The sequence below is a fragment of the Anas acuta genome, chromosome 1 (assembly GCF_963932015.1).
Source record: "Anas acuta chromosome 1, bAnaAcu1.1, whole genome shotgun sequence".
NCBI classification, from domain to species: Eukaryota; Metazoa; Chordata; class Aves; order Anseriformes; family Anatidae; genus Anas; species Anas acuta.
Window position 1 is genome coordinate 129872892 of NC_088979.1, and position 17754 is coordinate 129890645.

A 17754-nucleotide genomic window follows, 5' to 3' on the forward strand; every position below is an offset into this window, starting at 1 on the left:
ATCTGTCTGGTAGTGCAGCCTTGATGTTTCATTAATTTGCAAGAAAGCTGCTGCCAGGATTGACACACGCTCTGGCAATGCGGCTGAACAGAAAAAAAAAATTGCTCTAAAACTTGTTATCGTCTGTCATGTTATTGAAGCTAATTTAAAAAGCATTTCCCAGGCTCCCAATCTCAAAGGATCACTTAGGGATGTTGTTTTTCTTTCTGTGTGTATGTTAGGAAACCACTGCTAGCATTGTGTTTTCCAGGCTCTGTTTCTTTTAGAAGAGTGAGGGCAAGGAGTCATCGTGGAGGAATGGGAAAGACCCTTCATGCCCTGCCAACACATGACTATCCTCTACACTCAGAGCTTTGTCTTTCACAGTGTGAAATGACTCATTGATAAAGGTTTTCACTACTTCCTTTGGGAGATCATTAAACAGCCTTTCAGGCTTCAATGTTAGGATGTTTTTCTTGATAGTCAGCCTAGACATTGCTCTGCTGTTTCCTCCCATTGCCCCTAGTTACACTTCGTCCCACCCTAAACAACTCCCTTTCCCTCCTTGTGCTGATATGCATATTCTCAGCATATCAGAAAAGGCTGGGGAACCAACACGGAAATAACACATGAGCTGTCTTGTCTGCAGAAAAAACTTGCACTAGAGGTCCTGCCATGATGCTGTAACCAGGAGAGTGAGGAGAAAGGAAGGTATTTGCTGCTATGTTGGCTGTGCCTAACCCAGTGTGATGCCTATGAAAATTAATGGGTTCAAGGGTCCTTGGGAACTTCACAAAGCTCTCTGTTAGGCAACTGGACCTTACAAAGGTGTGCGCTCATGTCCAGCTCCCTTTCACCAAACAGTGCCCTCAACACAGCCAGTGTTTGAGGTAAGGGGATGCAGCAGGTTTAAACGACAAGGCTACTGTGGAATCCACCATCCTTCGGAAAAAGAATGAGCACAGGATTGTAAAATGGCATCAGGGGCTGTCTTGAGGGAGTTAACTGGATCATCTTCCACCACTAGCTTTCCCACTGGAACCTCACAGATCTTGTTTGTCATAGTGATAATGTGGGTTACTGCAAAAATACCAAGTCCAACAGAAGCAAAAAGATCCCTCTGGATGAATCGCTAATATGAAAAAAACAAACAAACAAACAAACAAATAAACCATAATAATTAATGGCAACATTTTGTCATGATCACAAAATGAAAAGTACTTGAAATTTGTGTTTATTGACTTCTACGCAGCAGTAAACAGCCTAGCAAAACAAAAGGGAAGAAAAGCTGACAAATGTGAGGCTACAAATGCAGTGTAAAGGAGAGCACAGAGCAAACAGGCATGGCTTTAGTGGTCAGAGATGCTCTTTGTCTCCCTGTCTTAGTGGGAATTTTGCAGCTCCCTCTACGCTATTAAGTGCAACAGAAGTCTTTTTGGCTTTGACTGTCTTCCAAATCTGTGCTTTAAATATCTACCTCAGTTTTGGGAAAAAGTTCACTGCTGCCAGATCTTTTCTTTTTCTCAGCTACGCACATATATTAGACGTATGATTTAAAGGCACTTCTCAACATCCAGACAAAAATGTTGACTTTTGTTTTTGTAAATAAACAGCAATGAGATGTTTAGCTCAAAACTGCTGCACTACAATATTAACTGTAGGAAGCCTTGTCTCTGCAGAGCTGGAATTAATAGATGTTTGGCAATGAAGAGGGAGCTCATGTAGTGCCTTGGTGTGATCCACACAAGCAGATTCTGGAGGAAAAACTCCAGTATTTTGTACTCACACTTATTTCTCCACATTATGCCTTAAAGAATCAGAGCAGGACACCTGAACAGCACTGCAGGGGTTAATGTTGCAGAAAGATTCAAATGCAAGTGGCCAACAAAACCCCTTAACTTCAGAGACAGGAAATGGGAATTATTTTGCCTCCTCCTATATGACTTCAGCTGACTTTTTCCTCACCTTTTTGGGGTCATCAGTTGAAAGCTTTGAGCTTCTTTGGCTTTGTTGCTGCTATAAGGGTCATTAACTCGAATGTAAAAATCAGTGAGGTCAACAATATGTCTCTAGGGATGCAGACTGGAAGCCCACAAAAACTGTCTTTGTCCTTCACCAGAAGCACAAGCATTTCTGCGGCTGGCAGGAGAAACACACCTCTGTAGTCTCCTGTGGAGTGTTTGCTCGCTGTCATTCAGGTAAGGGGACAATTTCAAAATCCAGAAAAGATGCTCAAAGCTTAGAGACTAGTTTAATAAAGCCTGTGAAAAAACTTCTGTGAAGATCTGCAGAAAGAACAGGAGGGCACTGTTTTTCTTGCTGACAGCAGGACTGAGGCTGAACTGCAGCTTTCCATGTCTGGAAGACGATTAGGAAATTGAGGCTCAGATTTCATAACCTTCTCATAATGAGGAAAATCAAAAGGGCCTTTGGGATATCAACACTCACAGGTTTAAAGGGAAAATGGGACCTAAAAAAATTGCTTCGAAAGCCAAGCTCTAGACAGGACAAACACATTCCTGGGGACCAATCTGATTAGGAGAGTTCCTTTGAAGGGCAGCCATGATATATAGAGCTTTGTTTGGCTGTTATGACTCAACTAATCTGATCATTGCCTCCTCCTGGCCTCCAGGACACCCCGTCTGACCAGCTCTCTGCCTACCCGTTTGAATATATGAGCAGCTTCCACTCCAGCTGATGGTTTGCCAGTAGCTCATAAGGCTGGAGCAGAAAGCAAACAATGACTGCATAAGAAATAGCACACTGCAAACTCTTTTCAACATCCATTTCTTCTTCAGGCAAGAGAAAGTAAAAACATTTATCTATATAGCATGTTTTCTATGTATATGTTTTCTCTTAAACATTATGTACATGCATGTATACATACGAAGTTTATAAACTATACACAGCATACTATGCATCAGTAAGAACATGGAATTACTGTGAAATGCTAATGATAACGATCTTTAAAGTGAATTTTATGGGACATGCCAGGCTGTACAGATAAAGCTGATGATCTCTGGTGTCACCACAAAGCCAGATCTCATTTCTTGAAGCAACAAGAAGCACAATTTTAAATCCTGCAAAGGATTTAAAAATAAATAAATAAACGATAAAATAAAAGATAAAATAAAAAGCTCGGACAATCTCTTCCTGTTGTTGATGGAATTAGTGATGGATGCTAGAGCAAGTGACGTGTTCGTAGCATATAGCTGTAAGATGGAGTGACAAAGTACTTCTGGAGAGCAGTGCCAGCCAGGGGGAGAGACTCTACATACATCACTCCACCAAAATTAGGCTGCAAGAAAGAAACAAGATTTCTCATAAATACTGGCAGTGCAAATAGCATTATATCAATACTTTTAACGATAACCGTGCTGATTTAGTTTAGCTTTTCTTTTCTCCTAGTAATCTTAATGCTCACGAGTGTTTCTGATTATTCATTCAGCAGGTCGTGTGACAACAGAAATATTTCTCGTGCCAGTACTGCTGCCTCAGCCCTGGCACCAAGGGTCCAACAAATATACACTCTGTGTTGGGATCCAGCTCCTGAGACTCCTATGGGGAGGCTATTTGGTGTCAAGGAAGACCATGGTGTTTTTTCCATTTGCATTCTTTCATTACAAGTTGGACTGCAAATGATTTTATATTTAACCCTTCTCTCAGCTGTACATTGATGGTTATTAGTACATCACATTGAAAAAAAGTCCTGTTGAGACCCCAGTAGTACAAAATCCAAGTCTTTCTCACCTCTCTAGCCTATGTTTGCTGTACCTGGCTCCTTTCTTTTGGAGTAGCAGTAAGGAAAAAAAAAAAAAGAAAAAAAAAAAAGAGGAATTTCATCCAAGAATATCAAGCAAAAGAAAAATTGAGATTTTCAATTTACTGACCATGGACCATGCAGATGGCATTATACTATTTTAACATGGCCTGGTTCTCAGTAAGTGATAAACTTTCACTTTTGGAAAAATCAATGGTTACTCATGGTGATCACCTAAATACCAAAGTATTGCAGATCGCTGATCTCTTTCCAAACAGAAAGGATCTGAATTGTTGAAAACAATGACACTCAGACAATTTTCTGAACCTCATTAGTCTACGTTTCCACTTTGCAGCAGGAAAAAGGTGTGTCCGAAGTTTAGCCACTGCACCAAGAACTTGCTGCTAATCTTTTGCCAATGTGAAAATGTATCATTTATTTCAAATTTTACTTTCTCCATCCCATCGAATCTAATGCTGAGCAGCAATTTAACTGTTGCTTAAGATATTTACAGGTATTGTCAATGTGAGATTAAATAAAAGACACTTTGAATAAGAACTGCCATGTGAAAAGTTGTCCCTGTTTGATGACTCTCATCTTATGTTAATTTTGTCTATTCCCCTTACACTCCTAATGTTAAATTACATTCGTCCTTAAAATGACAATATCAGGGGAAATATAAAGTCAGACTGCTGGTATTTTAGGATTGCTCTGTGGCAATGCCATGTGGTCATCAGAACTGTTCAGATCTTTTCTCTTGTTAAAATATCAGCCTTAAATACATATCCAGGAAGAATAAATGTTCTTTGATGGAAAACAAATTCCATTATGTGCAACAGGGTAAAGCATGATTACCTTTACCTGTTAAGTCAGGAGATCTATTCTAGGAATTAGTCTGCTGGGACCAAAATTTGCAACAGATCAGTCTTATACATACATGAAACCATAATTAAAAAGTGTCTGAAAAAGAAATAAATCTGCTATAGGCTGAGTAAGAGTAAGAGTATAGATTCAAGAGGTTTTGACTATATTGAATCTTTTCCAAATGATCTGAGTAATCATTTCCAAGTGTTGACTTTCCTGGATGAAAGCAGAACTAAACTGATACACACAAGAGGTATGCTCACAAGCTGAAGAAAGAGGGCAGCAAAAGGATACCTCATTCTCATCCACAGCACCAAGTGAATTTCATCTCAGCGTTATCTGTAATCAGCATAGACTTTTATGACGCAAAACCTTTCTGTATGGGATACTGACCAAAATAAATCTGTGCTGACATTGCATTCTGGATAAGAGACTGCTTTTGCCCTGTAGTAAGGGATGCATTTCTAAAGTCCAGGTGCTTCCTTTGGGATAAAGTTACCATTTTCAGAGAATTGCATTTTCTTGGGGAAGAAGTCTGATATGGCTAGTAATTAAAACAAAAATGTAGAAATTCTGACCCAACCTTGCATCCCATCTGTGGGTCCCTATCTCTGAGGGGAAAATGGATCCTAGCCCAGGAGCTGGCAGGCTCATTGAGAGGGCATTAAACTAGGTAAGAAGGGGGATGGGGCTGAAACAAGGCTTGTTGGAGGTGTGCCAGGGGGAACAATGGCAAGGCCGGGGGATAAGGCAATGGCCCAGCTGAAGTGCATCTACACCAATGCACGCAGCATGGGTAACAAACAGGAGGAGCTGGAAGCCATCGTGCAGCAGGCAGGCTACGACTTGGTTGCCATCACGGAGACGTGGTGGGACCAGTCTCACGACTGGAGTGCTGCAATGACTGGCTATAGGCTCTTCATAAAGGACAGGCAGCACAGAAGGGGTGGTGGTATGGCTCTCTATATTAGAGAATCTTTTGATGTGGAACTCGAGGCTGGGAATGATAAGGTTGAGTCCCTGTGGGTTAGGATTGGCGGGAAGGTCAACAAGGCTAGCATCCTGGTCAGAGTCTGTTATAGACCGCTGAACCAGAATGAGGAGACGGATGAGGAGTTCTACACGCAGCTGACAGAAGTTGCAAAATCGTCGGCGCTTGTTCTCGTGGGGGACTTCAACTTCCCAGACATATCCTGGAAGCACAACACAGCCCAGAGAAAGCAATCTAAGAGGTTTCTGGAGAGCGTGGAAGATAGCTTCCTGACACAGCTGGTTAGTGAGCCTACCAGGGGTAGTGCCCCACTAGACCTTCTCTTCACAAACAGAGAAGGACTGGTGGGAGATGTGGTGGTCGGAAGCTGTCTTGGGCAGAGTGACCACGAAATGGTAGAGTTCTCTATTCTTGGCAAGGCCAGGAAGGGGACCAGTAAAACTGCTATATTGGACTTCCGGAGGGCTGACATTGAGCTGCTCAGGACACTGGTCGGCTGAGTCCCTTGGGAGGTGGTTCTGAAGGGCAGAGGAGTCCTGGAAGGCTGGGCACTCTTCAAGAAGGAAATCTTAATGGCACAGGAGCAGTCCGTCCCCACGTGCCCAAAGACAAGCCAGCGTGGAAGAAGACTGGCCTGGCTCAACAGAGAACTGTGGCTTGAGCTTAGGAGAAAAAAGAGGGTTTATAATCTTTGGAAAAAAGGGTGGGCCACTGAGGAGGACTATAAGGATGTTGTGAGGCTGTGCAGGGACAAAATTAAAAAGGCCAAAGCTCATCTGGAGCTCAGTCTGGCTACTGCTGTTAAAGACAACAAAAAATCTTTTTACAAATACATCAACGCAAAACGGAGGACTAAGGAGAATCTCCATCCTTTACTGGATGTGGGGGGAAACCTAGTTACAAAAGATGAGGAAAAGGCCGAGGTGGTTAATGCCTTCTTTGCCTCAGCCTTTAGCGGCAATACCGGTTGTTCTCTGGATACCCAGTACCCTGAGCTGGTGGAAGGGGATGGGAAGCAGAATGTGGCCCTCAGTATCCATGAGGAAATGGTTGGTGACCTGCTACAGCATTTGGATGTGCGTAAGCCGATGGGGCTGGGTGGGATCCGCCCAAGGATACTGAGAGAACTGGCAGAGGAGCTGGCCAAGCCGCTTACCATCATTTATCAGCAGTCCTGACTATTGGGGGAGGTCCCAGTTGACTGGTGGCTAGCAAACGTGACGCCCATCTACAAGAAGGGCTGGAGGGCAGACCCGGGGAACTATAGGCCTGTCAGTTTGACCTCAGTGCCAGGGAAGCTCACAGAGCAGATTATCTTGAGTGTCATCACGTGGCACTTGCAGGGCAAGCAGGCAATCAGGCCCAGTCAGAATGGGTTTATGAAAGGCAGGTCCTGCTTGACGAACCTGATCTCCTTCTATGACAAAGTGACATGCTGGGTGCATGAGGGAAAGGCTGTGGATGTGGTCTACCTTGACTTCTGTAAGGCTTTTGACACTGTTTCCCACAACATTCTCCTCAAGAAACTGGCTGCTTGTGGCTTGGACTGGTGTACGCTTCACTGGGTTAGAAACTGGCTGGATAGCCGGGCACAAAGAGTTGTGGTGAATGGAGTCAAATCCAGTTGGAGGCTGATCACTAGTGGTGTCCCCCAGGGCTCGGTACTGGGGCCAGTCCTCTTTAATATCTTTATCGATGGTCTGGATGAGGGCATCGAGTGCACCCTCAGTAAGTTTGCAGATGACACCAAGTTAGGTGTGTGTGTCGATCTGCTCGAGGGTAGGAAGGCTCTGCAGGAGGATCTGGATAGGCTGCACCGATGGGCTGAGGTCAACTGCATGAAGTTCAACAAGGCCAAGTGCCGGGTCCTGCACCTGGGGCGCAACAACCCCAAGCAGAGCTACAGGCTGGGAGATGAGTGGTTGGAGAGCTGCCCGGCAGAGAAGGACCTGGGAGTGATGGTGGATAGTCGGCTGAATATGAGCCAGCAGTGTGCTCAGGTGGCCAAGAAGGCCAACAGCATCCTGGCTTGTATAAGAAGCAGGGTGGCCAGCAGGGCTAGGGAAGTGATTGTCCCCCTGTACTCAGCTCTGGTGAGGCCACACCTCAAGTACTGTGTTCAGTTTTGGGCTCCTCGCTACCAGAAGGACATGGAGGTGCTCGAGCAAGTCCAGAGAAGGGTGACAACAAAGCTGGTGAGGGGTCTGGAGAACAAGTCTTATGAGGAGTGGCTGACAGAGCTGGGCTTGTTCAGCCTGGAGGAGAGGAGGCTCAGGGGTGACCTTATCGCTCTCTACAGGTACCTTAAAGGAAGCTGTAGTGAGGTGAGGATTGGTCTGTTCTCCCATGTGCCTGGTGACAGGACAAGGGGGAATGGGCTTAAGTTGCTCCAGGGGAGTTTTAGGTTGGGTATTAGGAAGAACTTCTTTACCGAAAGGGTTGTTTAGGCATTGGAACGGGCCACCCAGGGAAGTGGTTGAGTCACCAACCCTTGAGGTCTTTTTAAGACATTTAGATGTAGAGCTTAGTGATATGGTTTAGTGGAGGACTTGTTAGTGTTAGGTCAGAGGTTGGACTCAATGATCTTGAGGTCTCTTCCAACCTAGATGATTCTGTGGTTCTGTGAAAATGCATCAGACTGTCAATACACTGAGCTCTGCCACTGTTACCTACTGACTGTGGGGATGAGTATCTCCTGCACAGTGCTTCACTCCAGCAGCAGCAGCTGCAGCTGACTGTGCTGTTGCAGGCAGGCTCACAGAGCTGCTGAAAAGGAGCTCTGTGAGCAAAACTTTATAAAAAAAAGTATATTTACAACTGAATGTGGAAGACAAAACTTTACAGTTATAATTTGCTTCTTATCTCAGAAGATCCAGTGGGAAACCACATCTTCCAGAGACAAGATCCAAAGTCATGCTACATGGCAGCTCAGATCTCACGAGTACCTTGTGACCAGCACCTTGGGAGCAGAGATGTCCATCCAAGCTAAGGCACTCTTGCTCCCTTCATCCACACATGCATCATCACTCAGCACATGCTTCGTTGTAAGGCCACACCTTTTAGATGGGGTCTTTTATAAGAGAAAGTTGCATGCCACATTGTGGAAAGAAGTGAATACATATAGGTACATTACACAAACTGCATCTAACTGCCCTGAAGAACAGGCTATGAACACTGCACAACTAGATTTTATGCTTGCCTTTCCCATTGCTTATTTTGACCACTCACAATGTAGCTGGTCCCAGGTAGTCTCAGTTCTGCAATTTATAATAGGTGTTTTTTTTTGTTTGTTTGTTTTTTGACACATCACAGAAATCATATAGTTCAGTTTCATTTTTTGTGAAACACACTCATATTTGTCAAAGGAGAGAGAAATTATACTGTAGTTCATACAGATATCTGTCTTTTCAATTATGCTATAACCTCTTTATAGCTCTAGGTGGGTCCGAAGCCATGAGTGTAATACAGAAGCAGCAAAGAAGGACAGTAAGCAAGTGTTTTTCACTTCATTTCCTTTCTCACAGATCCATCGTAAAGGCAGGTATCCTGTCCAAGCTAGTTATGTAGGTTTCCTCTCTAGTCTGTGGATATAGGAAGATACCTCCAGTGGGAAAGTGATCCTGTCAGTCTTAGACACCTATTTTTGGATAGAGTGAATCATCTTCTAGAAGCACGTCTCTAATTGCTGACTACCAATGGAGCCCAGACTGAGACTAGACATCTAATTTTTTGATGTCAAACGTTAAATGAAGGAAGTCCTACTCTAAATCACAGCATCATTATGTTTCAATCCAAACAATTTGTTGCAGTATCTTCATGGTGTAAAGCCGACACTCTGTCACACAAAGACAATTAGAGATAATGATAACGATTCTGAGAATAAAATGTAAAGCACTATTTATTCTAGAAATGCCAATTTTAAAATAGGACTGATCAAGCTTAGGGAGATCTCAGGAAAACTAGGTGGCAATCTTAAACCTTGGCAAAGAAAACCAGATGCTACCAAGTCATGCTGTGCTTTCGCTCTATCCTTGAAAATACAGTAAAAGCTCTGGGTATACTTCATACATTTCTTTGCTATTCCTCGTGCTTGGTGCCCAACACAGTAAATAAAAATTATCTATATATATAAGATTTAAAGCTCTTAACATGCTGCATTTATATAATTTTTTTAGTGCCCCTTCAGTATATTGAGAAGACAAATCAGCCTTAAGAACTGTGTCCCCTCTGAATTGCTTTCTTACGCAAAAAAATATGGTTAACATTGAATTTGAGTGCATCCCAAACGTGTGTACACAGTGAAGTTGACACATGCTGCTTTTATAACAGACCACATCACCAGACAGGAAGCTCTCTGCTTCATGGAAATTAAAGCCAGGAGGACAGATATCATCTGTGTGTATGGGCACAGAGGGTGAGAAAAAAGAAACAGTCTATGAAGATCTAACAGTCTAAGAGTCTAAGAAACTTCCAAAACTGCTACACGCCTCTTGGCAGGAGCCTGCCTTCACATAGCCACTATGCACCTTTTGCCTTGTGGGTGGAGGCTGGTTTTCTGTCTGCAGCATCTGCTGACTCTCCCCACCTCCGCTCCAAAGTGGCTGCTTGAGCTGCCTTAATCTTTGCATCACTTCACAATAATAGTGGTGCCAATGATTAGAAAAACAAAAAACAAAAGCACATTAATGAAACAAAACATTCGTTTTACAGCCTCCTTCCCCTTCTGTCAGCCAGCTAAAGGCAACTTCAGCGCAGAAGTGTTTTCCTTTCCTCTCAGTAAGGTCTTTTCCTGCTGGAGTTCCAGCCAACTCCACCGTTTTTTTCCCCGTCTACCTGAGCTCAAGCTAATTAGAAAACAGTCTTTGCAAATGATCTCTGGGGGATCACCAAACTTGAAGTGAGTTTTCAAGAGAAGGAATACAGTCCCAAAATGTATGACTTATATTCCAGTAGCAAATTCTCATGACTTTGGGTCAGATCCTTTGATGGAGTAGTCTGGCAAGGTTCACTTCTGACAGCAGAGGTACGCTGGTTTATACCAGCTCAAAGTTTCATCTTGCCTTTGTTTACCAAATGAATGCTGAACCTCCAAAAAGCAGTGAGGTTAACAAGTCATGCAGCTGCAGTCTTCCGTTACTGATAGAGAGGCATAAGGGATGTCAATCTCACTTTCTTCCCTTCCCAGCAGTCCCCTGTCCCACTGGCTGTACATAGATGGGGTTCTTTGGAGAGCCTTCTGCTCTCATTAGCTTCTCCACTGCTGGGGAGTCATTAGATTTAAAGCAAAAATGGGTAGATCTTGTTCACTCAGCAATAATTACAGAAAAATAGAGACCGATAAATTCCTGGAAGATAATTGCTATTGCTGGTGGTAACAATTGAAACACGAAGTCTGCTGCTCTGAAAAACCACTGTGTGCAAGCTTGTTTCTAGCTAAGAATTTCTTTTTACCAGGATATTCTTGGAATAGGAAGATTTATGTGCTTCACATCTCTTTGTGCAGCCCTACATAGAGGGAGAGAACCTCAGTGTGTGCACACGTGCCTGTGTGTACATGCAATATCTCAGAGGATGCCTTTTCAGAACAACCAAATATATGCTGCAGTATTAGTATAGAGCATATCTTGTTATTCTCGTCACAAATTACGATGGGGACACAGAGCTACTCCAGCTGGGTGTAGCCATTAGTTTACTACCTACTTGGCAGGAGATATATACAGGACTATCTATATGGCACAAGTGGACTATGCACCACGGTGCTCAATTCAGCCATAAAAGTGCTCTAATTTATTGAAATAGTGCGGTTGGATGACACAAAAACTAATCAGGCTAGTGATTCCACTACTATCTGGAACAAATCACCCCCCTGCTTCACCATATCTCTATCTAGCACATTCCTCCATCATTTAGAAACAATCTCAGTGCTATTGAAATGTGCTAGATAAATGGCATTTGAAACTGAAGTTCTCTGTGCTTCCATGGAAAAGACCTAACTAAAAAGTGTCAATGTATTTTCAACCTTGCAATAAGACTTTGTGTTATTCCTGCCAACAGAAACAACATTACAGTTGACTTTCCCTTTCCTCCATACAGCCTATCTGGCACAGACAGGTCATGCCATCAATCTGGAGAAATCCAAGTGGTTTCTGGTTCATTGCAGAGCACAACCTTCATGAATAAAGCTATGCTGAATGAAGTTATACTGCTTCCTCTAGCAGAAACATATGTGTGCCAAGACCTAGCTGATCTGCTAAATCCCAACAAACCTAAGCTGGCTTCACTCGGTCTCGGTGCTGGTGTGGGTGGCTCTATACCATGCACCTGGCTGAAGAGGACAGGGTGCAGATATTGGCATGACTCAGGAAAAAGTGCACCTGAGACCAGCAGAGCTCATGTGCCAATGCCCAGCATCACTCTGGACAGCCTGAGCTAGCTCCCTGCTGCACCACTCAGACATCTTTCCACAATGCTGCCCACCATAACCTACCGTCTGTGTATAACCTTGATTATTTGATCACTTAGATTTTCCTAGACCTTCACTACCACAGATAATGAAGAACCAACTGTCTTTACAAAGTACTGCAATCTAAAAGATTGTCAGTGTTATTTTATAAGGGTGTTCAAGTGCTAGGAAATTCTGGCCATACCCACTGAAAACATGACTTGAAAGTTCTTTTTCCAGCTGCTTGAGCATATGCAACACCCAAAAGGGATGGAAAAACTGGTCAACGGAAGGCTGTTAGCTCTTGGTGGAGGTGGAGAGGAGTGGAGCAGTGAAGTATCAGCCAGTCTTGCTGTGATCCAATGGCATTCTTCCTCTTGTCTTCCAGAAGAGCCTATAAGAGGGACAGGGTATTTTGATCCCTGGAGCTCTTCAGTCCTATTCCATCCAAATGGTGCCAGCTGTGAGGATGTTTCCTGGCCTTTGCCTCTCCCTGACAACTCATTTCACAGGGTGTTATCTTTATTGCATGCTTCAGCTGTACCAATAAAGGTGGAATAATAGGTAAGGCAACTACTAGGCCTCATTCATTATTAACCACAAGCACATCTAAATCAACTAGCTGGAAGTGCTAGCTGGTTCATGACCTCCACCAAAGCATGTGGCATTTTGGTTTTGGGTACCCAGGAATCCAATGCTACCACTTTGGAGGGCAGGACAGAGTTGCTTAAGTTGCATTTGCAAGGAGGTTTACATTAGACAGAAGCTTTATAGGCATGTGTGTTTAAATGAGTTTGAAAACGAGAGTTTGTAGAAATGTTCTATGGTGTATCCTGTTTAGCATTTCCTTTTGGAGAAACTGGCAGAAAAGCCAAAGGATATGGTTTCGACAAAACCAATGAAATCATGGAAACAATGTCAATTCACTGTGGTTTGTGGTTGTAGTGAGCGATGCCATCATACAATCACAGCAAACCATGGAGCATGTAATTTAGTGAAATGTGGCGTAGTTATATGGCAAAAATATTTGTCACGCAATAGAAATGGTTGAAACAATCAGATGCCTTTTTGTGTGCTGAGGCTTCTTTGCAGCACAGTGCTCTGCTCGCTGAATTAATTAACTCTGTGTCTGCAGGTTCCTGCGGTAAAACCTCGCTTTACAGGATGAACATGACTAGGTGCACCTCAGCCCTGCACATTACTTTTCCATTTGCAGGGTGTTTTTACGGGCCCAGACTTTGCCGAAGACACAGTGTTCTGGCCCCAAAGGACATGTCTTCAAAATACATTTCAAGTGAGACTGCATCTGCTCTTTTGGAGAGACACAAGTCTAATAGGCAATCTGCTTGATTTATGTACCATGAAGTATGATTAGAGTATGGATAAGATCCTCGTTCATTACCTAATTTCTTTGAAATGATGAACCTGGTGTGTTTGTTATGAGATACTAAACCAAGAGTAAAAGGACGTTTTCAAGGCTGGCTCTAAGCCTGTACTTAGCAAATCCTTTCTTGTTTTTGTTCATCGGATCTCTGAGAATGCTGCAGAATGATTTTTCCCCCTTTCTAAACAAATAATATATATATATATATGTTAACATTACATAATCACTTTTGCTTCAGGTACTTTAAAATCATGCATCATTTAAACTTCACAAAGGCATTACATCCTGAATTCAAATGAATTCAAATGAATTCAAACTGAGGTAAATGGGAAGCTAAGCAATTTCCTTGAGAGGCTGAGCTGAATGTACAAGTCCAGAACTTCCATTGTGTTAACTAGGACACTGCAGATCCTTAAGCATTCTCAGTTTTTCTGGAGTGAAAAATCAATGCCATCATCAAAATGCACTATAAGGGAATACAGTATGTTATTGACAAAGATACATTGTCCAGAGACTTCAGTTTTATGAAGTTGCACTGAAGAAAGGAAAAGCAATATTTTAAGAGCACAGAGACATAGCTCTCTGACTGGGGAGAACCTTTATGGAAGAGATCTTTAGGAGCTGATCCAAAATCTACTAAAATTTCACACTGGCTTAAATAAAGCTTGAATCAGGACCCAAACTGCTGTATTATGCAGATATTTCTCAAGTTTAGGAAGTGACAGATCATTCTGTGCATATCTTAAATGAAAGAATAGGAGCAGCAAAGGGAAATAATATCTGTAAAAACAGAGCAAGGAAATGGTGGAAGATCATTCATTTGTCACTTTCTCTTTTAAAAGAAGACAGAGGGGAATGAGAAAACAGTAACTGGGAAATGAGGTGCACTCCAGATCTGAAAAGGCAGTGTCCATAAAAGAAGAGAAGTCTAACAGAATATTCATGGAGAATTAATCTCTCTCCCTCTCTCCCCTTCCAGTTCCTCTCTAGGTATATGTAAATCTTTATCTAACGTTAAATATATGTACCTTTAAGCTATTAGAAATCTTAAAGAAAAGTTTGACGGTTTCCATGTGATTTCTATTTGTGTTACTTAAGCTATTTATTAAAAATCTTTTGAATACACTCTACTAGTCTTTATGCCTACTCCTCCACTAAGGCAAAACAGCATTTATCCCCTGAAATCATACCAACATCACAGATTTACAAGAGGGCAAGACCTCAGGATGTTGGGTGTATAATGACTGCCATTTTGCAGTATTCAGAGGTGCTGTAGAGCACAGCACCAGTGCACCACTGTCTGAAATGGGGAGGGACTGCAGCAACTGGAAAACATCACACAGCAAAGGAAAACAGCGTGCTGTAAATCTGTGTTGCCATTGTGGTAATTGCTTGGGACTAGGAGAAGGTGGTAGCAGACTTTCTTAGCTGCATGAAAATTTTGAGCCTCTGCTGCTAAGTTTTACCTAAACTTTTCCCAAAGTTTCAGTAATAAAGCCTAAGATTTTTTTCTTAGAGGCGGTGTGGTCGATAGAAGCATGCCTCAATAAATGATATTGCACACCATGGGGAGTTCTTGTCTCTCCTTTAGCTGATGCTGTGGTCAAGGTCACTGTTTGGTTAGTTGGAGGTTGTTTTTTATATATATTGAATATAACGTAAAATTCACAGAGGACAGAAGCAGCAGCTTTTTACAGATCTGGGCTGGAGCTGCCAAATTCAGAGCCAGACTCTCAGCTGGCATACAACATACACTGAAGTCAGTCAATTTTCAGCCAAGAAACACAGACTTGGGTTTTTGCATCCTTCAGGAAAGAAGAGGGGAGATGATCCAGGTCTTGTTTTTTTGCTACTACAAACTATTAGTTGTTGAGACTGAATTTAAACTATCCATAGGCTGCATGGTTTTATATGAATTATTAGTGTTAGTTACTCTCTGCTGAGCACTGATACTTACTCAGGGAGACATGGAGGACTATGCTGCCCTAGAAAACAGAATTCCACTCTTTCCCTAGGCTTTGCAGAAAAATCACAGAATTGGTATCAACAGACCTGAGCTCTAGCAAAGGTGATGCCGCACACCTTGTCGGAAGTGTTGCTCCTGCTGTGTTTAACAGAGCATTGCCCATTCACCTCAGAGAGTGTGTGAAGAAATTGTTCGTGAATGTAGAACACGCCTGGGTTTTTGTATATGATGTGATATATCTGCTGCTGGCTGATTAGCTGGCCTGCTGCAGCCAACTTCAAATATGAGAAGCCAGACCTTGACTGAACGAGATTTAAGTTAGATGATTTCTGTTGCCTTGTATTATGGCTTTGCTCTGGGTTTCTCTTTATCCTGTTTTGGCAACTCTATCCTCACACTGCAGATGTGGAGAGGGACTCACCACACGTGAATACCCTCAGAAGTGAGGACTTGGAGGAGGTGTGCTGGAGGTACCCCCTTGAGCTCCTCACCACCCTTCAGACCAGAGCTCAGATCGTACCCACCTCACCACCTCTTTTTCCCCAGTCCCCTGCATCAGTCTACAACTTCCTCGTAAGGGGGTGTCGAGAGGCAGGAGACCTTTTCTCCGTTAACACCAGCAACAGGACCCGCGGGAACGGGGTTAAGCTGAGGCAGGGGAAATTTAGGCTTGACATCAGGAGGGGGTTCTTCACAGAGAGGGTGGTTGCACACTGGAACAGGCTCCCCAGGGAAGTGGTCACTGCACCGAGCCTGTCTGAATTTAAGAAGAGATTGGACTGTGCACTTAGTCACATGGTCTGAACTTTTGGGTAGACCTGTGCGGTGTCAAGAGTTGGACTTGATGATCCTTAAGGGTCCCTTCCAACTCAGGATATTCTATGATTCTATGATTCTATGATTTTATACGGTCACTCCTAGACCGCTGTAACACCTCAATTCAGCACTTCTCAGGGGACTGGAGAGGCCCCAGCCATTATTTACATGGGACTGGGACAAGATGGGGTCAGGGAGCCTGTTTAAATTACCCCAACCTCAAATGGCTGCCCTACAGACTGCAGTATTGTCTAGGCTCCCCAAAGCATAGCGAGCTTCATTGCTGCTCACCACTTTTTATTAAAGGTTCAATCACACCTTGAAACTCATATGAACCATCCGACTCCCTGTAGGATAAAAAATAAAAGGGGAAAGCTCACAGACAATCTATAAATCGTAGCTGGTAATGTACCGGTACATTTGTACCACATGCATTTGTAATATCCTCTTGATAGCATACATTGCAAATTCATCTGTGTAACTGACATATTGGTGAAAATGAGGACTTGTTCTGAAATCACTCAAGGCCAAAGTTTATTGGATAATTCACTCACAACAAATAACTCACTCAGTGTTATGAACATGTGATGTAATGTGCTTATTTGGTGACCTCTGTGAATGATTAGTTGCCCTTAACCCCACTCTTACTGCAGTGTTGTTTACCCTCAATAAAATTACCACACAGCTGGCATTATTTGTTATTGCTTTTGACACTCTCAGTGGAGGCATTTACAAATGAAGTGGTACAGAGACTACAGTATCATGAAGGCTTTTCAGCACTCTAACAAGACAATGAGAGGAAACTTGTCCTGCCATTTCTTGTGCTCCATCTGTTTTGTGGATAAAAGTTATCCACGGCTTGGACCAGCTTGGAAACTCCAAGGAGCCCTGGGTTTTGCACGTACTGAAGCTTAATGAATTTTGCAAACTAGAAAGGAAAATACCACAATTAAAATATTTGATGATGCACCACCAAAATGATGTAGTTCACTCATTTTGAATTGGAAGTTTAGGCTTGTGTATTTGTAATAACACTTCACAGATAGATGGCTATTACATGTTCTGTAGTTGTGCATTGTGAAAACAATGAAGTAAGAGAAGATCTGATGCCTTTCTGGATAGAAATTATTGGGTTTGCAGAATAGCTAGCTGAGAATGATCAAGATTTATTGGGTTTGCAGAATAGCTAACTGAGAACGATCAAGATTTTGCCATGGCCTTTAGCTTTGTTTAGATTGCAAGACTCAGTGTGTGTAAACAATAAAAATAAATAAACAGAGGTTAGAAAATCAAAGAGTATGGAAGAGAAGTGATGACAATAAAAACAAACAAACAACAAAAAAACAAACAAACAAAAAACACATTCTCTTCAAACACAGGTCTCAGGCATGTGCACAGAGCACAATGTATGTCTTTAATGCCTCATGTCGTGAGAGGCTCTCTCCAGTTTGCTGCCTGCACCTCTACCTTTTGTTCCTGCAATTTCACAGACTGAAGAAACAGCTGCTCCCAATTTATTTAATCATCATTAGCCAGCATAATCACCTACCCA

General features: G+C 42.8%; 1 protein-coding gene across 6 annotated transcripts in view; it reads right to left on the minus strand.

Annotated features, from left to right (window-relative positions):
• Positions 1-1197: 1197 nt before the first annotated feature.
• LMNTD1 (lamin tail domain containing 1) overlaps positions 1198-17754 on the minus strand; it is a 209421-nt gene continuing 192864 nt past the window's right edge. For all 6 annotated transcript variants that reach the window (XM_068655893.1, XM_068655845.1, XM_068655856.1 and 3 more), the window contains one exon: positions 1198-3277. In XM_068655893.1, coding sequence (XP_068511994.1) covers positions 3161-3277 — 117 coding nt within the window. In that variant the 3' untranslated portion in view covers positions 1198-3160. The remainder of the gene's footprint in view (positions 3278-17754) is intronic.